Source organism: Geotrypetes seraphini, chromosome 2 (genome assembly GCF_902459505.1).
Source record: "Geotrypetes seraphini chromosome 2, aGeoSer1.1, whole genome shotgun sequence".
Taxonomy (NCBI): Eukaryota; Metazoa; Chordata; class Amphibia; order Gymnophiona; family Dermophiidae; genus Geotrypetes; species Geotrypetes seraphini.
In genome coordinates, this window is record NC_047085.1 from 118,990,362 (window position 1) to 119,012,647 (window position 22,286).

The window sequence follows — 22,286 nt, forward strand, 5'->3', positions numbered from 1 at the left end:
AAAGGCAACATTTAAAACATAAAACAATGTAAGTAAAAGGAAATGGCAACCACATGCAAACTATTTTGAGATAAAATATATATAACTAAAGTTAAATGATGTCAAAAAACAGAAACAAAACATGAATAAACACTAAAAAGGAGCCATTTCTGATACAATAAAAATGAGTCCCGAGGTTTAATCGCTAATCTTCCTCCTGATGAAGCAGCCCACGTGAAACACGATCATTGTAGAGGAAATAATAGTGCGGATTGATTTTATTGTTTTGGGACTAATTTATTCAAGAGCTCAATCAACTTTTTTGAAGCACATTTTGAATGGAAATAACACAATTTGAGTTCAAACCAGCATTGTTGCATAGACTTGAATACTCCTAGCTCTACGCACCCCAAACTACAAGAAGATCTGGAACTTAACATTTGAGCTAAGTACCTCCTTCACATGACAATCATTTGAAAATACTTTTTTTTTTCTGATTAACACCCTCTCTTTTTTCTAGTTAATTGTGAGGTAGGTAGGTAGGAGGGTGCGATGATGCCTGGATATAACATCATTGCTTTATAACACTGCTGCGTTTGAATGGTGATTGAAACTGAGCCTCACATATATAAAACACAATAGACTATATCTTATTTTAGGAAAGTTTTTTAAAGAAGATTTAATTAGATATTGAATTCTTAAGTATTTTGATTTTTTTTTGTGAATTCATTTTATACTTATTTTTTCTCCCAAAAATTTGTTTTGATTTTGATTGTTTTTTTGTGAATTCATATTACACTTATATTTTCTCCCAAAAATTTGTTTTGTTTTTGATATTCATAAACATAACATAACATTGTGCTTATTGACCACGTAACCAGAAGTTCAACATGGTTTACAAAAAGTTATAAAAGTAAACATGTTACATGAAATAAGATGATTCATTAAACAGTCAAATATTTAGAAAAAAGATAGGTCTTCAATTGTTTTCTAAAATGGCCATAGGAATGGGTAGTAAGCAACAATATTCAGAATTCGTTGTCATGAAGAGCTGCCTGAGATGCCAAAGTATGATTTAGAAATTTCTTACTTCTTCAACCCTGGACAGATGGAAAATTAAAAAAAGAATGAGTTCTTCTACTATGTCTGTATGATGCTAAAGAAAATCTATTGACTAAGTAAGAAGGAGTTGTACCATAAACAGCCTTGTAACAGAAACAGCCTAGTTTAAACAATACCCAGGCCTCCATTGGCAGCCAATGCAATTCACAATAAAAGGGTGTAACGTGATCAAATTTCTTCAGGCCATAAATCATTCTAACTACCATATTCTATATTATTGTAAGTCTTGCTAATTCTTTCTTGGTGACTGTCAGATAATATTTCAATAATCGAGAAGACTCAGTAGTAACGATTGAACCAGTAATCTAAAAGCAGTAAATTCAAAATAAGATCTAATTGTTCGCAATTTCCATAACGTGAAGTGGCATTTACGCACTACAGCATCTATCTGAGCATGCATTGTAAGATGCTGGTCTAAAATAACTCCCACAATTTTAATCGTTGGATGAATTATATACTGAGTTGAATTTATATTAATAGAAGGTTCAGAAGAAATATTACTAGCAGTCGCCATGAAAACTTTGTTTTGCCAGAGTTTAGTTTGAGTTAAAATTTTTGCATCCTGGAATCCATCTGTTTCATTACGATTTCAACTTTAGTGGTAATCTGGGATAGGGCTGAAATAAAAGGTATGACAACAGTAAAGCTGTCAGTGTAACTAAACAGTTCTACATCCAGGTTGCTCAAACATGAGCCCAATGATGAAATATAAACATTGAATAATGTAGGTGAAAGTGGAGAACCCTGAGGAACACCACATGGGTTATTCCAGATTGAAGAGAGGTAGGTCCTAAACCTAACTTGGTACAATCTAGACTCCAGAAAACCTTTGAACCAGGAGTAAACATTTCCTTGAAGGCCCAGAGTATCCAAACAAATTAATAAAGTAGTATGATCTACTAAATCAAAGGCACTACTAAGATCGAATTGAAGCACTAGTACACTTTTGCCTTTACTTAGAATGCTTATTAAATAATCCTATAATGCAGCTAGCACCGTTTCAGTGCTAAAGTAGGATCTAAATCCTGATTGTGAATCATGGAGTAGAGAGTGTTGCTCAAGATGTTTAGTCAATTGAATATGAACCAGACCTTCCATGATTTTAACAAAAAAGGGAATAGATGCTATTGGTCTGTAATTGGTAAGCAGAGAAATAGAATCCTTAATATTTTTAATTATCAGGGTAATTATTATATTACCAGCTTTTGAAGGAAATTTTCCGATATCCAGGGAGTCGGTAATCCAGTCAAATAACATCAATTTAAAATTTGAGGGAGCAACAACCATCAAATCTGGAGGGCAGGAATCAAGCCATCAGTATGATTGAGCATATTTATGGAATAATTTTGAAAAATCATGCCATTCTGGTTTCTCAAAAGTAGACCAACATAGGTCAGCATGAACCTCTTCTTCATCATTAAGATTAAGGTTTAAGTCCACATTCAAGTGGATAGATGAAAATGAAAATCTCAAAGATAATATCTTGGAACTAAAAAAAATTGTTTAAATCATCTGCGGATGGGAGAGGTGACTAAGAAGATTGCTTCTTTTGTGTTACATTGAATGTATTATTGACTAATTGAAATAGTTTTTAACATTACAAGTAGTAGCACCAACTTTAGCTGAATAATAAGTTTTTCATTTGTCCCTTAACATAAGTTTATAATTTTTAACTTCTAGTCTTCATTTTACTTTATCCTTGGCTAGTTTAGATTTTATCCATTTTTTCTCGAGGCGTCTTACAGAACGCTTCATTTCCAATAATTCAATATCATATTTTTTTTAGCATCATCTGAACGTCTTTTTATGGAGTGCTCAGGGGCAATTTAATCTAAGATAGTGTTACAGTTGTTGTTCCAATTGGATGGAAATTCAGAAGTATTGTTTTCTAAGAATGAATCTGCGCATTTCCAAAATTCAATGGGGTCAGGAGATTTTCTAACTAAAATTTTTTGTTTTTGTTGTGTCAAGATTGGGTTTGATTGCACAGGCCAATCTAGAAGAAAGTAGTATATGTAGTGGTCGGACCAAGGGGTCTGTGACCAACGTCCTCCTCATAATTCAATTTTAGGTGAGTAATCTGTTTTAGTAGTTATGGAAACCATGTCAACTTGGTGACCATCTTTTTGAGTTTGAGAGATTTATGAAAGCCTAAGGTAGCTAAAAAAATATTTAAATCATTCATATCTGGATTAGAATCTATTTCCAGATGGAGATTAATATCACCTAACAACAGTCAGTGGGGGGCAATTAATGAATTATTAAAAATAAATTCATAAAAAAATTGTTTGGTCTGGGCCCAAGATCCGGGAGGGCAATAGAACAGTATACAGTTTAAAGAGTCTAATAAATCTAATCTATTAAGACTGCAAGAGATTATCTATAATCCATTTTTAATCAAAGAGTCTTGTATTGTAAAATTGAAAGTCTCATGTAGTATAATGGCAGTGCCTCCCCCTCTTCTATCTTTTCGACAGAGTGGAATGATTTTGTAATGAAGGGGTAACACATCATTAATGATAGGATCTTCATCAGAAAGTAGCCAGGTTTCAGAGAAAACCACATGGTTCTGATCAGTTATCCAATCTCTAATGATTTGGGCTTTGCCTCTAATAGAACGGGCATTTACATATACACAGTTGATCTTAATTGATTGGTCAATTGAAGATGAAATTTTAATACATCTCAGTGACCGTGATCTTTTAGGGAAGAATCTTAAGGATCTAAATGAGGTAGTATGAATTTTAATTGGATAGGGTGGGTGGTCCTCTAAATTAGAAAATTTTGAGGTTAACTGCTGATTAAGACCAATATTTCCTGTCGTCGTTAAATCTAGTGGTAGGGTGTAAACATCTTTTAATCTTCCTAAGAGAAGCATTAATAAAATGATATTTAAAAAATTCATGTTGTTTTAAAATTATAAAAAATAATGTAAGATAAAACAATCTAGAAAGGTTATGACCTGAAATGCTTCAGAAACAGGCAAGACTAACAGCAGCTTTTAAAAAGGTATGAGAATAGGTGGAGCAAGCTCCCACACCAAATGAAATGCTTCACTAACAGGCAGGACTAACAATAGCATAAATACTAGATTAATTAGAACATATTGCAAAATAAGGAAGCCATATTTGTAACATAAACAAATTGAATGATTTAAAAAGTAAAAGCAGGACACACTGTAATTTGAGAAAGTTGCATTGTAATTCAGAGGCAGTGAACTCTAAAACGTTCATGAGTGACAGAACTAAGATGGAGTAGAACTGAAAAAAACATAACCAGTGCAGGAAAACCAGACAGGAAGTAACCAAAAAAATAGTACAGACAGAAATTCATATGACTGCAGTACCTAATGCTTGAAAGATGCTGGAAACAAGAAACACTGAAAGTAAAAAGAACAATCAGTTATTGGGGAAGTGCAGGAGAAAACATATTCCAAAAAGGGGGCAAGTAAAAAGTGAGGGAAGAAAAAAAAAAATTAGAATGAGATGTCCTAACTGTGTGCAGTCGAGCAGCAACTTTGAAACACTATCAAAGTGAAAGTAAAAATGGTGCAAATTACTCGGGTGTTTTAAAACAGAGAAAAAAAAAAAGGTGGGGGGTCACATGAACGCATCGTACAGAGCACAGTGAAAGGGAAAAAGGTGCAAATATTTAAAAAAACAAATGAAACGAGGGTCTCATGACCAGACTAAACTGTGTAAGGAACTTATGCAAATAGAATAAAAGAGAAAAAGAGGAGCCTTAAAAATGAAATGTTGAGGTTTACATACAAATACTTTAAATCAGGTGCCAAAAGAAAGGGGGATTAATAACGAAGAAACAAGGGGAGGGGACAAAAAGGGGAGGGGGAAAGGGAGGGGGTAATCATCTAGTCCAGTGTTTTTCAACCTTTTTACACCCGTGGACCGGCAGAAATAAAAGAATTATTTTGTGGACCGGCAAACTACTAGGACTAAAATTTATAAACTCCGTTTCCACCCCATCTCTGCGAGCTCGGTCACCTCAGTAACTATAGAAAAATAGACAAATATAGTGCAAAATATAGACAGCAGATATAAATTCTCAAAACTGACACTTTTTGATCACTAAATTGAAAATAAAATCATTTTTCCTACCTTTGCTGTCTGGTGATTTCATGAGTCTCTGGTTGCGTTTCCTTCTGTCTGTGTATCCTTTTTTCATTTCTTTCTTTCTGCACTCAGGCCCAAGAATTGTCCCTTTCTATTCTCTCCTTCTTTCCTTCCTATGTCCTTAGTGCCTCCAGTGCCTCCTTCGCAAGTCCTTAGTGCCCCTTCCTATGTCTTTAGTGTCCCCAGTGCCTCCTTCCCATGTCTTTAGGGTCCCCAGTGCCTCCTTCCTATGTCTTTAGTGCCCCCAGTGCCTCCTTCCCATGTCTTTAGTGCCCCCAGTGCCTCCTTCCCATGTCTTTAGTGCCCCCAGTGCCTCCTTCCCAGGTCTTTAGTGCCCCCAGTGCCTCCTTCCCAGGTCTTTAGTGCCCCCAGTGCCTCCTTCCCAGGTCTTTAGTGCCCCCAGTGCCTCCTTCCCAAGTCTTTAGTGCCCCCAGTGCCTCCTTCCCAAGTCTTTAGTGCCCCCGGTGCCTCTTTCCCAAGTCTTTAGTGCCCCAGTGCCTCCTTCCCAAGTCTTTAGTGCCCCCAGTGCCTCCTTTCTATGTCCCTCTCACTGCCTTCCAGACTTTGCCCCACCCCCACCCCCGAAGCCAGCCTGCCTGCCTGTCTACCTCCTTCCCTCCCTGCCCTGCAAAAAAAAAAAAAAAGCCTCCCTCCTTCTTTTCCCCCGATCTGCTGCTATCTTACCTCCCTGCTACTGCTAAAGCCGACACGAAGTCTTCTTTCCGACGTCAATTCTGACGTCTGAGAGGACGTTCTGGGCCAGCCAGGCAGCGATTGGTTGGCCCAGAACGTCCTCTCTGATGTCAGAATTGACGTCGGAAAGAATACTTCGTGTTGGCTTTAGCAGCAACAGGGCGGTAAGATAGCAGTGGACCAGGTGAAAGGAAGGAGGAGGCTTTTTTTTTTTTTTTTTTTTTTTTTTTGCGCGACAGGTAGGGACAGGAAATGATCGCCCGTCCTGTTGTCCCCAAGCACAGCTTTGGGACGTTGTCTCTGAAATCGGGACATTTCAGCATCCCGAAGCTGTGTGTGGGGACAACGGGACAGGAGGTCTGAAAACGGGACCAATGGTCACCTTAATCTTGCCGGCCCTGCGTGGACTGGCAGAAATTTCCTGCGGACTGGCACCAGTCCACGGACCGATGGTTGAAGAACAGTGATCTAGTCCACAAAGGTCAGCTGTTAAAAGGCTTGAAAAATGCTATGTAAATAAAAAATGGTCATATTTACATAAAACCACTTAACTCCAGACATTTAAAAAAGCATAAAAATCTATCATTGGAACGAAACAAGAGGAAGGGGACAAAAAGGGGGGGGGAGTGGGAGGGGGGAACAAGTGTAGTCAAACGGACCACAAAGATGTCAGCTATTTATTAAGATGTCAGTTACTTACTAAGTAATAAAACTATATAATAATGGCACTTGGATTAGAATAGAAGAGAAGAAAGAAAAGGAGTAAAGAAGATGTGGCAACACTTGAAGAAAAGGGAAACAAAAATAAAAGAAAATGGAGAACAAGGGACAGCAGTCAAAGAGGAAGAAATAAGAAAGGATGAATATGAATTAAAAATATTGGCCATTATGCATATACAATAATATTTAACATGTTTAAGAGAAAAAAAATTGTAAACACAATGCTAGCCTCAAGGTATGTGTCTAACTTGAAATGCCAGACATAACCATGGACACTGGATCATAGCCATAGGCACTAAATCAAGGAAAATAGGAAACTAAAATTAGTGTTCAAGTGAAAAACACAATGACCATCATTTGTCAAATAGAGACTGGGGGGTGTATGGTAAATTTAAAAAAGCACAAAAAGTGTTTTTACTGTATAAACAAATGTATAGTTAAATATGGGAATGTTTTAATAGCGAAGGAAACGAACAAGACTGAATGCACATTAGATAACCTGTCTTAACAAATGCAACATAAGAAAAAGTGACCAGAGGAAAATATGGATGTATGTCTAAAGGAATACACTAATCAGTTTCTATATTTAAACCATGAGGTTGTAAAGTATTTAAATCATGTATAGTCCGTTTCTTTTCTTGCAGCAAGATGGTATCCAAATTTCCTCCTCTTGAATTAGCTTTAATTATCTTAAAAACAAAAAAATTCACTGATGGTATGATTGTGCGTTTCCCAATGTGAAACCAGCAGAGCTGATGCGATCCCTCCTAATATTGCTGCGGTGTTCAATGGTCCGTGTCTTAACCATCCTTTTAGTTTTGCCTATGTAAACTGATGGGCATGGACATTGGATAATATAAATGACTCCGTACGAATTGCAGTTGGAGGAATTGGAGTAGTTTATACTTGTGGCTGATCTTTGGATTAATAAATTCCAAGGTCTCAAGACAATGTGTGCAGACTGAACATTTCCCACATGCTGCATGACCCAAGATGATATTGGAGTTCTCAGGCAAAGATCTCATATCTGCAAGATTTGGCAGTTTGGATGGTATAAGTTTTTCCTTAAGATTTTTGTCCCTTTAATATCACTAAATTTTTGTCTTTGAAACACTCATGTCCCTCAAAGAATCTCTAATTAGTCCGGATTTGGCTATATGACATCAGTCTTATTGCAAAGGTGTCAAACTCAAATCGCATAAGGGGCCAAAATCTAAAACACGGGCTAAGTTGTGGGCCAAATTTTTTTATTAATATACTTATGGGGTCTTTTACTAAGGCGCACTAGCCAATTTTGCGCATCCATAAAATATAATGGGCACGTTAGCGCTAAATCGGCTAGCATGCCTTAGTAAAAGACCCCCCTTAATCTTAGTACAAGTATAGGGATACAACCTCTCCAACCCAACACCGGCTCTGTGGTATAAACAAAATAAATAAAAAAGACTTTTCCTCTCTCTTTTAGGTTCTAGTTCACGCTTGCTGTCTAACAGGATACACATTTCAAATCTGACATATTGTAATCACAAAATAGAAAACAAAATTATTTTTTTCTACCTTTTGTTGTCTGATCATTTTGCTTTTCCATCATCTTGGTCCCAGTCTCTCTTTCTGCTTTTTGTGTATCTTCTAATTTTCTTTCCAGTGTCTGCTGTCCATTTTTTCTCCTCTTCTCTCTTGTTCCATTCTCTCCTTATGCCTGTCTCCAACATATTGATTTTTCCCATTCAGCTTTCTTAAGTTTTTCTTTTCTTTTTTGCCTCTGTCCACTCAAATCTCATTCCTCTTTTTAAATTTTCAGCTACCTATCATTTTTCCATCTCCTCTCATGCTGTAGCTCTCCCATTTCCCATCTCACTCTTTTCCCATTCTCCTATTTCCTTCTATCTACTCCCCATTACCACATCTCTCCTTTTCTTTTCCCTTGGTCCAACATTTTCCTCCCTCTCTTTTCTGTTCTTCTTTCCTCCCCTCTTGATTCTGAACAGTGAGATAGAAGGAAAAAAAATGCTGCCTCTCTCTCTCCCTTCCATCCCCAGATCCAACTTCTCACCTTTTCTCTTCCCAACTGCCCCCATCCCATTTCTCTCCCTGTCTGCCTGCCTCCCTCCCCTCCCCCCCAGGTCCACCATTTTTCCCTTTCTCTTCCCAACAGTTCTCCTTTCAAGTATCTCTTTCCCTCTTCCTCCACACCACCCCAGGTCCAATCTCTCTCTTCACAGCCCAGCATGTCTTCCCTCCCGTGCCGGGCCCTCTCTCCTCACAGCCCAATATGTGTTTTCTCCCATGCTAATCCGATGTCACCATCACCCTGAAAAATCTGCCGGCCTCTGCAGTGATTCAGCAACATTGTCCGTGGCTCATCTCCAATGACATGCAACTTCCTGTTTCCGCCCGGGTGGACCACAGCAGACAGAAAACAGAAAGGGAAGCCACGGACAGTATAATGTTGGAAGGCTGCTGAAGGGAGAGGACTATAAATATTTTATCTTCAAATCTCATAAGAATATTATTAGAATACTTTTCATGTGACTGCAGAAACTAAATAATGAAGTATCTGGAATTCAGTGGATTGCAGGATGGTTTCTCTGTCTGCAGCGGCGTTCTGAGTGGTTCCCAACTCTGTTCTGGAGAACCACCAACCAGCCAGGTTTTCAGGATATCCCTAATGAATATGCATGGGGCAGATTTGCATGCATGTCTCCACCTACATTAAATGCAAATCTCTCTTATGCATATTCCAGTGCAATAGATGAGGCATTCTACACAGATTGGTAGTATCCCTATGGCTGCATGCCACTGCAGAAGGAATCCACTCTGGATTTTTCCTTTTAACTCTGCTGTACTTCACTGGGTTCCTTAGCTCTACCTGTAGTTCCTTCCTTTTGCATGAGTGCCTGCAGGAATGTTTGTTCTGCTCCCCACATTTTATTTTATTTAGTGTATTTTTCATCCTTTTCTCAGGGTTTCTGATGCGTGGAGCGTTTTCAGCTCTGCCTGCTTTGAGAACACACAGACTTCAGTCTGTAGCTGACAAGCTAATCCCAGTGGGTACCTGTTAGCCAGCCTGCATAGTTTTCTTTGGTGCTCAGGACCGTTCTTGAATTGGTCTCACCTACTGTTAAGCATGGGTTGAGTGAAACTCATTGGGATGGAGTCCTTAGGCTCTTCTCATGTGGATTTTTGCCAGGATTGTGCAAATTTAGCATTTTCAGAGCAATCTCCCGCAGCCCTTGAAACACAAAATTAAGTTATCTAAGGGTGATTTTATGCCCCAGGAGCTGGACACTTTCTCACACTTGAAATTTTTGAGGAACGAGTTTCAAAAATGACGTTCACTTCCGGCGCAGTGCCAATCATTCTCCGAGGCATCTATCAGTGGCATTGCTCCTTTGGACACGTGCTCGGTTCAACTTGCCGCTGTTCTTGTGCTGCCTGATCCTGATCTGGGGGATCCTGATGCAGATGACCAGCACTTCCCGGAATAGGAAATCAGGGACACTGTGCTGGATCTGCAGATTCCTTTGGGGTTTTGGATCCTGGGGATAATCCCACTGTACCACATTTAAGTCTGCGGCTTTACCAGATCTTATTTTGGAGTCTTTGCAGGAGTTGAATATAGTCACTCAGTCGGCTCCAGCCACTTATTCCTCCTGGCTTTGTGGTGTGCACTTGCAGTCTGCTATCTTTCCCTGGCACCCTGATATGAACATTCTGATCTTGGAGCAGTATCACTCTCCGGAAGGTGCTCTTAAAATAGCCAGAGCCATGTCACTCTTGTATCCTCTGGCGCAGGAATGTCAGCAGCTTTTGGTTGCACAGGTGACTAAATGCACATCTCTACCAATGATGGTGGTGTGAAGCTAAAAGATATGCAGGAGTGCCCTGTAGATGTGGTCCTCCGGAGAATCATGACATAGCTACTTTAGGCATTAAACTTCTTCGGTGACGTTGGCTGCTTTGGCATTTATCTGCCATCATGTTTCTATGTCTTTTGTCGCACGTCCCTGTCTCTCTCGACTGTGCACACTGGAGAGTGAGGCTGTGGATGCTCCTCAACTTTTTTTAAAATAAAGAAAAGGGCAAATGTTGAGTGACTAAAAAAGGGATATGGTAACTATTATTGAATAGTCACTCTATTACTTTTACAGAAAAATTTAAACAAATCTCATTTGACAGTTATTGAAGCTTATACTCAGAGACATGAAGGCGAATGTGCCGCCTCACCACCCAATCATTCTAGGACAGGATTCTGCCCTAGGGTCCTTGGTCTTATGGCTGGCGCACTAAGTCTATCCTAGTTTTATGGGGAATGCTCTTGTACGTCTCATCTGTCTAGAACAGACATGGGCAACTCTGGTCCTCGAGAGCCGGAATCCAATCGGGTTTTCAAAATTTCCCCAATGAATATGTATTAAAGCAGTGTATGCAAATAGATCTCATGGGGAAATCCTGAAAACCCGATTGGATTCCGGCCCTCGAGGACCGGAGTTGCCCATGTCTGGTATAGAATGACTTTCCTATTGCACTGGAAAAAGAGATTATGTACTTACCCTGGTAAGCTCTTTTCCAGTAGATAGATGAGACATTCTAGACTCCTGCCATGTCCTTCCTGCACCTGCATACTGTTTTAGTCTGTTTATGCTTCTCCAAGCTGATTCTTGGATGTTTGTCAGCCCTTAGGGGCAGGGAAAATTTCTGTATATTGTATATGTTTTATATGGGAGCAGTTTCTGGGCTTCTTTGAAGCCTTTGTTGGCAGTTAACATTACTGTTGATTTCTTGAGCAGAACAGTTTGTTTCTAAGCCTGTTGTTACAGGTGCCTCTATTTCACATTTATTGGGTGTCTCTCTGTGCTTGGGTACTAACTGCAGGTGGAGTTAAGGAGCACAGTGAAGTACAGCAGAGGCAAAAGGAAAAATCCAGAGTGGATTCCTTCTGCAGTGGCAAGCATCCATAGGGATGCTACCATCTGTCTAGAATGTTTCACCTATCTATTGGAAAAGAGCTTTCCAGGGTAAGTACATAATCTCTTTTTCTTTAGGACTATCCCCAAAACCCTACTGGCTGGTTGGGAACCACTGCTCTAGAAGCAGGTCTTCTAATATAAATCTGCCATCTGTTCCTTTTTCTCCAGCCTCTGGCATTTTCCTAGTCTACCTTTCGTTCCTCCACTCTACCCCCCCCACCCAGTGGTCCCGAATATTGCACTCCCTTTTCTTCTCTTCCTTTACCATGATCAAGCATATCACTTATATTCTTCCCTCCCTTCTACACCCAAGGTCCAGCATTTCTCCCTCTTTTTCCATCTCACCCTCCCGTCATCTCTGAGTTCAACCTATCTCCTTCCTCCTTCCTTCCCTTTGATCAGTGTCTCTCCTTTCACCCATGTCCAGCATTTATCCCTTTCTCCCACTTCACTCCCATTGTTCAGCATCTCCCCTCTGCCATGATCTCAATATTGCTCCCTCTCTTCTGCCATCCCTCCAACCCCCAGGTCCAGCATTTATCCCTCTCTTCCATTCCTGGGCCCTACATCTTTCTTTCCAATTGTCCTCCCTGTCACCCTTGGCACAATATTTCTCATCCCTTTCTCCATCCTACTGTCTACCATCTCTCTCCCTTTCATGTATTTGTGGACCTATCATTTCTTTTTCTTCCTCCTCATCCCAGTTCTGGCCTTTTTCCCTTTCCTTGAGCTGCTTCCTCCCTCCCACTGGTGTACCTTAAAAGAGCTCTGGAATTTCTTCCCCTTTACCCAGTCCAGCATATCCCTCAAAATAAATTTCTCTTCTGAGGGACTTGCCAGTGTGCCTGCAGCCTTTCCTGCATTTTCCTTCCTTTCTTCTCCCCCCCACCAAGGAGGCAACTTCCTTGGTGGAATGCAGTTGAAGGACTTTTTCAAGTAAATGAATTCCAGTTTTTATGTAAGTGGTTCTTCCGCCTCAGTTTTTAAATTGAGGATTTTCTTTAATCTAACTTATTTGAGCTATAGCTAGATATTAAGCAATCTCAGTTGCAGCTTCCAAATATCTTACTGTAGGTAGGGTAAGTCTGGATAATTTGCTTTCTTATATCTTGTTATCCAGACTTGTGGACTACTTAAAAATGCCATCCTATGAACACATCTAAAAATCATAATCTTAGCTGATATTTAGCTTCAGAACTTCCTGACTCTTCAATATTCATCTTGCTGCCCATTGGGTAATCCTATGTAGATAAGATTCCATTGTTGCCACAGACACTGTTATTAAATTATATAAGATTACTTATAACTAGTTGTAGGGGTTTTGGTTTGTTTTTTTTAAAAAGATATTTGATCTGTCTGGAGTGTGCATAGAAATCTAGCATTCTCAAAATAGTTATAGCAGGTATACCTCGTAGGACTTGACTTGTAAATTACTTTGTTAAATGTTATGTTGGACTATAGTAATGTGGTGTTGGTGGGGTTTTTTTGGCGGGGAAGGGGGGTTGAATACCAGGAGTTCTACTTTTGCCTTGCCATTCTATCTCTCTTCTGTTGGGTTTTGTCTCTTCTTTTAACAGAAAAGAAAACCAGTGTATAAATAAAAGAATAGTAGTAATAAGATTATAAAATTCAAGTCGTTATCTTGAGCTTCAGCAGAATACTATTGTAGCTTCATTTGAACCCTTTAAAGTACACATTTGTGAAAAAATAACAATGTTGGTGTAGTAGTGGGGTTTTCTTACAGCTTCCTTTTTACCCCCATTTTCTTGTATTTGAAGGCGGCTGCTGGTACTAGTATCAACAAGGACATTCCTGTTATCCAGTGCCATGGAGATTGTGACCCTTTGGTTCCTCCTTTATTTGCTGCTCTTACTGTTGAAAAACTAAAGACTGTAATAAATCCAGCAAACATACAATACAAGGTTTACTCTGGTATGACACACAGCTCCTGCCCCCAGGTTAGTATTTTCCATTATTAAAATGGAACATAACGGGTCAACAGTACTTCAATGGCAATGCAATGCTGTGCCTAGATTTGATTTCCAAGCCAGATTCTGTATGGGATGTTAATAATATTAGAGACACTGTTCATAGTCTTGGATATAATCATTGCACAATATATAGTAGCCAAAATCATGTGTGTATGTAATAGGTTCTAGGAGTTGTTACAGTCCCTGTAGTCTCTTGCCAAGGACTCTCACTGTGGTTGGAAGGGAATGGGGAAAGTTATGAATAGGGGGAATGTGTTGATATTGAAAATTAAGATTCAACCAATTCTGAAGTAGCGGGGGCAATAGAAATATTTATGAAAACAGAAGCTAGCAAATTAACATGTTAGCTTAAAATTATTGGAGCACTCCAACAGAAAATTTGATTATTTCATTAACTGTAGAGAATGACATGGTGACCCTTTTCCGCAGGTGACCGAACAGGTACAATTTATATCGGTTCACCGCTAGCATGGGGACAAACCTTTTTCACTGCTTCCTGGAGTAGTAAAAAGCTTTGTTCTCACAGGGAACCCCACCCACCACAGCTCCCTAATATCACACCATCGTGGGTCCAGTGGCTCCAGCCTAGCCCCACCCTCGTTTGTGGGTCTGGCTTCTCCAGCCCACCCATCCCCTGCTTGTGGGTCTGGCAGCTCCCGCCAGCTTACCTCTCTCCCTGCCACTGGCACACACCTTGCAGAGCAAGCCAGTCTCTACACAGGCTTGCTCAACGATTCTCGTGGCCTTCCGTCTACTGGGCTCCTTATGACACTACTTCCTTTTTTTACAAAGAAAGGAAGTTGCGTCATACGGAGGAGCCCGGCAGAGGCAAGGCCCCGAGCATTGTCAAGGAAGCCTGTATTTGATGGCTTGCTCTGCAAGGTTCTGATGAGTATCTGTATAGCAGGGCACACAATTTCCTTTGATTTGCAGCAATAAGAACTACATAGAAGAAAGACCTCCCTCTTTTTCTCTCTCTCTCATTAAATATAAAGATCAGAATAAAAAGAGAATCTTGATCGCCATTTGCAGTATCCAGAGAACCTAGTCCTCAAGGGCTGTAATCTAGGATTTTCCCAATGAATATGCATGGGATTTATTTGCTTACACTGCAGATTGATAGGCTTAAAAATGATAAATCCCCGGGACTGGATGGCATCCATCCGAGGGTAATCAAGGAACTGAAAGAGGCTATGGCTGAACTGCTTCAAATAATAGCCAATCTGTCAATCAAATCGGGAAGGTTTCAGGAAGATTGGAAAGTGGCGAATGTTACGCCGATCTTTAAGAAAGGTTTGAGGGGAGATCCGGGAAACTACAGACCAGTGAGCCTGACCTCGGTACCAGGAAAGATGGTAGAGGCGCTGATAAAGGACCGCATCATTGATTACTTTGATGGACACAATCTGATGAGGACCAGCCAGCATGGCTTCATCAAGGAAAGATCTTGCTTGATGAACTTGCTGCACTTCTTCGAGGGAGTAAACAGGCAGATAGACAAGGGCGAGCTGGTTGACATTGTATATCTGGATTTTCAGAAGGCATTCGACAAGGTCCTGCATGAACGACTACTCAAAAAATTGCGAGCCATGGAATCGAGGGTGAAATACTCACGTGGATTAAAAACTGGTTGGTGGGTAGGAAATAGAGAGTGGAGGTAAATGGACAATACTTGGACTGAAAAAGAGTCATGAGTGGAGTGCCGCAGGGTTCGGTGCTTGGGCCCATGCTCTTCAACATATTCATAAACGACCTGGAAATTGGTACGACGAGCGAGGTGATTAAATTTGCGGACGATACAAAGATATTCAGAGTAGTGAAGATTAAGAAGGATTGTGAAGACCTGCAATGGATCATAAACACGGTCGAGAAATGGGCCGCGACATGGCAAATGAGGTTTAATGTGGATAAGTGTAAGGTGATGCATGTCGGTAACAAAAATCTTATACACGAATACAGGATGTCTGGTGCGGAACTCGGAGAGACCCCCTGGAAAGAGACTTGGGAGTACTGGTTGACAAGTCGATGAAGCCTTCCGCGCAATGCGCAGCGGCTGCAAAAAAGGTGAACAGAATGCTAGGAATGATTAAGAAGGGGATCATGAACAGATCGGAGAAGGTGATTATGTTGCTGTACTGGGCCATGGTACGCCCCTACCTGGAATACTGCATCCAGCACTGGTTGCTGTACATGAAGAAGGACAAAGTACTACTCGAAAGGGTCCAGAGAAGAGCGACTAAAATGGTTAGAGGCTGGAGGAGTTGCCGTACATTGAGAGGTTAGAGAAACTAGGCCTCTTCTCCCTTGAAAAGAGGAGACTGAGAGGGGACATGATCGAAACATTTAAGATAATGAAGGGAATAGACTTAGTAGATAGAGACAGATTGTTCACCCTCTCCAAGGTAAAGAGAATGAGAGGGCACTCTCTAAAGTTAAAAGGGGATAGATTCCGTACAAATGTAAGGAAGTTCTTCTTCACCAAGAGAGTGGTGGAAAACTGGAACGCTCTTCCGGAGGCTGTTATAGGGAAAAACACCCTCCAGGGATTCAAAATAAAGTTAGACAAGTTCCTGCTGAACTGAAATGTACGCAGGTAAGGTTAGTCTGTTAGGGCAATGGTCTTTGACCTAAGGGCCACCACGGAAGCGGACTTCTGGGCATGATGGACCATTGGTCTGACCCAGCAGTGGCAATTCTTATGTTCTTCCATTGTATGCAAATAGATCTCATGCATATCCATTGGTGAAATCCTGAAAACCTTACCAGGTGAAGATTGAGGTTGGACACTCCTGGCTTACATTAAGGGGCATATTTTCAAAAAAGAAAGATGTCTAAAATATGGCATTGTTGTCCAAAATATCAACACTCTTAAAATAGAATGCAGAAAGGTTATTGTCCAATTTACTCCAAACTTCTAGTATGCTTCAATAAATATCTTCATCAGTCATTCACATCTTGAATTTCTCATGGTCTTCTAATCTTCAATTGACCTCAGGGCTACACTCAAATTATCTATTTCATGTACAATTTGAGTATTCTGTAGCGAGTCTCCTTATCGGTCAAATTTATTCATGCATTTTATAACGATTAATATCATGCCAGTAAGCACTTATCTTAATTAGCAGCAAGGAGGGACTCCGACATGAATTTGCATTTCGCTATTAGCTGTTTCAAGGAAAGTCCCCTATAATAAATATGAAGCACCATTAGAAAAGTTTAACAGAAAATCTAACAAAAAAGTTAAATATCTATAAACACATATTCTCACCATTTAGATCAGACCAGCACACTTTCTGTGCTATTCTAATATGGCGAGGGCGTCTCAATGCAACAATTAAATACAAAGTCAACCATCATTCATCCAATCACAGAGTTCTCCATGCAAAGCCCTCCTACTTTCAAAGCAACGTCATCCATTCTATCTCAGCGTTCAGTTCCGTAGGGCTGACAGCTCTTAACTCAAAAATTAATTTCTGCTCGTGGTAATTCAAAAACCTTTCCAGATCACTATTCTTCCACCGTACTGTAATCTGATCAATAATATGCCATCATAGCGTCGCAACAGACTATATTTTTCCTGCAACATTTGGGATTCAAAATCAACTTTCCCAAGTCTCAACTGTAGCCTTCTCAGACTCTTCAGTTTATCGGAGCCCTCCTAGATACTGTTCACAATAACAGTAATTGAACTGATTTGCTTACTGCTGGATGAAGACTCAAACTGTTTGTGTTATATGAAGTGAATCTGAAGCATAGCTCTAAACATGCCAATCAAAGAGCTCATGAAATCTCTGAGCTCAATTTAAAGATATCGATTGGGGAAAATTATAATAAAACTTTGAAGTGTTTGAATATCTCTTGAGGTACTGTCTGGTTCATCATGGTAGAAATGGAAATAGTTTGGCCCCACCAACACATCGCCTTGATCAGGCAGTCCCTCCAGAATCCGTAGCTGTGAGTTAAGGAAACTACTAAAGGTCTCTAAGGCCTAAGTTTAAAAGAATGAAGGAGATCTCTCGCTGAGACCAGAAAATATGTTGATTATTCAACAGTTTCAAAATTCACACGAATCATGACTGTCGAGTAGAGGATGGCAAGAAGAAAGCTTCTGCTGAAAAAGTTATGATATGCTATTTCTATAAATACCAAATTCTATAAATGGCACTCAAAAATTGAGTGCAAATTTGGACAAGTACCAAATTTATATATGCAGTTTGAGTAATGGAGACAGAAAGGGAGTGGTAAAGGAGGAGAAAGAGGTAGCTGACAGGTTAAACAAGTTCTTCTCGTCAGTCTTCACAAGCGAAGACACATCAAATGTACCAGAGATCATAAGTGGAGATCAAGAAGAAAACTGTCGCAAATAGAGATAAGCCATGAGGATGTCCTCAAACAGATAGATAAATTGAAGAGTGACAAATCACCAGGCCCGGACGGAATCCACCCAAGGGTGCTAAAAGAACTAAGGAATGAAATAGCGGGAACACTACGACAAATTTGTAACCTCTCCTTGAAAACTGGGGAGATCACGGAGGACTGTAGAATAGCAAATGTCACACCTATTTTCAAAAAGGGATCGAGGGGTAACCAGGCCGGTAAGCTTGACTTCAGTTCCGGGCAAGATGGTAGAAGCACTGATAAAAGACAACTTCTGGGAGCACATAGAAAAAAATGGACAACTGAAGGCGAGCCAGCATGGCTTCTGCAAGGGAAGATCATGCCAAACGAACTTACTGCACTTCTTTGAAAGGATAAACAGTCAGATGGACAAAGAGGAACCCATAGACATCATTTATCTCGACTTCCAAAAAGCCTTTGACAAGGTACCTCATGAGCGGCTACTTAGGAAGCTGTGGAACCATGGGGTGGAAGGGGACGTATACAGATGGATTAAACACTGGTTGGCAGGCAGAAAGCAAAGGGTTGGAGTAAAGGGCCACTACTCGGACTGGAGGGGGGTCACGAGCGGTGTTCCGCAGGGGTCAGTGCTCGGACCGCTGCTGTTCAATGTATTTATAAATGACCTGGAAGCGGGGACGAAGTGTGAAGTTATAAAATTTGCGGATGATACCAAACTCTGTAGCAGGGTTAGAACCAAGGAAGAATGTGAAGACCTACAAAGGGACCTAAACAAACTGGAAGAGTGGGCAAATAAATGGCAAATGAACTTTAATATAGACAAATGCAAGGTCATGCATATAGGAAAGAAGAACCCGATATTCAGATAAGAAATGGGAGGATCAGTGCTAGGGGAAAGTAACCTTGAAATAAACCTGGGTGTGCTGGTGGATACAACAATGAAATCAACGGCACAATGTGCAACAGCCTCAAAGAAAGCAAACAGAATGTTGGCTATTTATTAAGAGGGGTATTACGACCAGGACAAAGGAAGTCATCATGCCACTGTATCGCGCGATGGTGCGCCCGAATCTGGAGTACTGTGTCCAATTTTGGTCACCGTACCTCAAGAAGGACATGGCGATACTTGAGAGGGTTCAGAGAAGAGCGACGAAAATGATAAAAGGGATGGAAAACCTTTCTTACGCAGACAGGTTAGAAAGGCTGGGGCTTTTCTCCCTGGAAAAGCGCAGACTCAGAGGAGACATGATAGAGACTTTCAAGATCATGAAATGTATAAAAAAGGTAGAAAGGGACAGATTCTTCAGCCTATTGGAAACCACAAGAACAAGGGGGCACTCAGAGAAATTGAAAGGGGACAGGTTTAGAACCAATGCCAGGAAATTCTTTTTCACTCAGAGGGTGGTGGACACTTGGAATGCGCTTCCTGAGATTGTGATAGGACAGAGTACCCTACCGGGCTTCAAGGAAGGATTGGATAAATTCCTGATGGACAAGAGGATTGAGGGATACAGTTAGAGGTAGAGATAGGTTATGAAAGGGCTTAGATAGAAGGATAAGGGGATTTAAGGGTTTAGACAACGATCACCTTACAGGTCAGGGACCTGATGGGCCGCCGCAGGAGCGGACTGCTGGGCGCGATAAAACTCTGGTCTTACCAGCAGAGGCAACTTCTTATGTTCTTACTATAAAGATTTGTGTGTAACTGATTTGGGTGTGGCCTTGGGAGGGGCATGAGCGAGTCAGGGGTGTTGACTATAGATGCGCTTAATATAGAACACAGGAGATCCATGCCTAATTTAGGCATCATGATTTACACTAGGTTTCAGTTGGTGTAACTCTTCCCACCCAAAATTTGTCACAAGATCCTTGACATTAAGCGCTATTCTATAAACAGTGGTCAACTCGGAGCACTAACTTATAGAACAGTGCTCAACACTCCTTTTTGCTTCCAGGGCCCAAATTTAGGCACCATTTGCTAAATTTAGTCCATAGCATTTGGAAAGAAATACTTAGGGGACACTGTGCACATGTGGAAGAATGTTTTGGAGGGATATGCAGGCCAAAATCATTTCATTTTATGTAGTATCCATAGTTATTTTCAGGATTTTTTTTAAATTTATAAATATCTAGTTGAATTGTAAATTTTATTTGAGAAAATTAAGCAGAACTATTTCTTAGTAGTAACAGTTTTGTATAACTAATATTTTCTGTACCATTTCATCTTTAAACAGGAAATGGCAGACATAAAGCAATTTATTGAGAAACATCTACCTCCAACAGATTGATTTTATTCAAGAGGCCTTCTATACAAGTACACCAGCACCGACCATGGTCGAATACACATCTTTTCCCATGCCCTGCTGAGATAATTTTAAATCTTGGATTGTTAATTACTGTCAGATATCAATAACAAGGAGTACATGTTCTTTCAAGAAGTGATCCTCCTTTCAAATGTTAATCACGTATAGTACAGCAGGTATTATGGAAACCTGGCAGCGGATTATTGTCTCGATTTTGGTGGGACATACTTTTATTGTAAAACATAACATTCTGACACCTGATTGTATGGATTTTTTTAATATCGGTATGGATGATTACAAATTACTCTTATCAAATAGACTTTTAAAACATGTTGCACATGTGAATTTAAAATGTTCAGTAGGAGATTTTTCTTCTACATTATTTCAAGCAAATTTGTGCTTACCATATGTGCAATCCATAATAAGTATTACATATAATTTATCAGTGAGCATGGGGTAAAGAGTACAAGCAGTTCTGTTGTCACATTGTCAACCCATGCCAATCCTATTGTTATGTTTTACATACTATTAAGGGTTATTTTTTTCAGAATCAGCTTTTTTTTTTTCCTTTGAGTAATCACACAGCAAACAAAAGTATATTTGGCTCTTGACTTTTTCAATAAATTCTTCCCAAACTAATGTGGTAGAACATGTATATGCCTCCTTTTGATAAAAATGAACATTGAATGATTTATTGCAGAAAGTTTCCAGTCAATTTTTTATTTTATTATTGCATGATAGAGGAAATAAGATATTTATGTTCACAATTTGTTGAATGATAACACGAACACGTGTTACTTATTCAGATTACAACTAAAATGCTATCATAAGAGCATTTTCATGAATAACTACTTTCATCAGATATTACTTGCCCTTTAGCTAGATGTCAGAATCTACAGATAGAGAGAGGTAGGTTTCATTTTATGCTTGGAAATGTAATTCTGAGTTCAAGAAAAACAAAAGTATATCTCTCTGCAGTGGGGTAAAATTGAGACAAGCTCAATTATTATTTCATTTTTAGAGCCATGACTATTTCCCATGTTACAGTTCTGTGGCAAACTTTGATAGAGACCATTCCTGGAAAAGTTGATTAAGATAAGAGCTTAACGTTCTTCAGAAATGCTGGCTTTTACAAAACCGGAGGTAGAGGTTTCTATTGTGGGATGGCGAGATAAATGTTCCAATGCTCATATAATTCCTATGAGCTTTGGAGCACTTACCTCACTGGCCCACGGTAGAAACCTCTACTGCATCTTTGTAAAAGGAGTCCAAAGTTTGTTACAATATTTTCTCTATATAAAGGCTTGTTGCAAATAAGATTCTTTATCATTAATTTCATAATCTCTGCAAGGCATATAAGAGAAGATTGGGAATAATGTCAACAGGAAGAAAGAGCAAAGAAATTAACATGTGAATTGTTTGAAGAAAATAAGTAGTGCTGGTGTGTTAGTCTGTATTAATGTATAATCTTGAAAAAAAAATTTCAATTTGTTGCAATCCAAAGCTTTGGGCTGTTTAAATAAGCTGTGTGATGGTGTGTTTTTCTCCCCGAGTCAAAGATTTGTATAAGAAGTGTATTACAGCAAAGAAGGTATAATAAATTGCTAGATAGCTTAACAGTAAAATCTTTGTGGCACTCTGCAGAATTTCTTAACCATATATCTATGCATGCTCTTTCATAAAGAAAGAGGTGGTGGCTGTTTTAAATACTTGTTAACTGTCCACATAATTGGTATCCCCTACACTTTCTGTACCCTAATGCTGCATACTAATGCTTAAGGAGGATAAATTGCAAATGGTTTTAATAAAGGTAAACTGCTTAAAGTCCTTTTGATTTGTGGTTAAAGGACAAACTATGCTTTCTTGCTTTGTTTTTAATTAATTTTTTTTATTTTACTATGACTTCAAAATTTTTGTCTAATCAAAATTGCACATGTAAAGCATATTTTAGATGCAGAAAAGGACTCCTTACATAGCTGCCTGGTTGAAGTTAAAGAATCTCCAAAAACCAGACCTGCT

General features: G+C 39.7%; 1 protein-coding gene across 2 annotated transcripts in view; it reads left to right on the top strand.

Moving 5' to 3' along the window:
• LYPLA1 (lysophospholipase 1) overlaps window positions 1-22,286 on the top strand; it is a 160,990-nt gene extending 138,704 nt beyond the window's left edge. Inside the window, exons 8-10 of one of the 2 annotated variants that reach the window (XR_004538334.1) lie at window positions 11,520-11,662; window positions 13,393-13,572; window positions 20,199-22,286. Coding sequence is in view for 1 of the 2 variants with exons in the window: in XM_033933657.1 (XP_033789548.1) it covers window positions 13,393-13,572; window positions 20,199-20,252 (234 nt within the window). In the remaining variant the exon portion in view is untranslated. The remainder of the gene's footprint in view (window positions 1-11,519; window positions 11,663-13,392; window positions 13,573-20,198) is intronic. The other variant, XM_033933657.1, reaches the window with a different exon arrangement.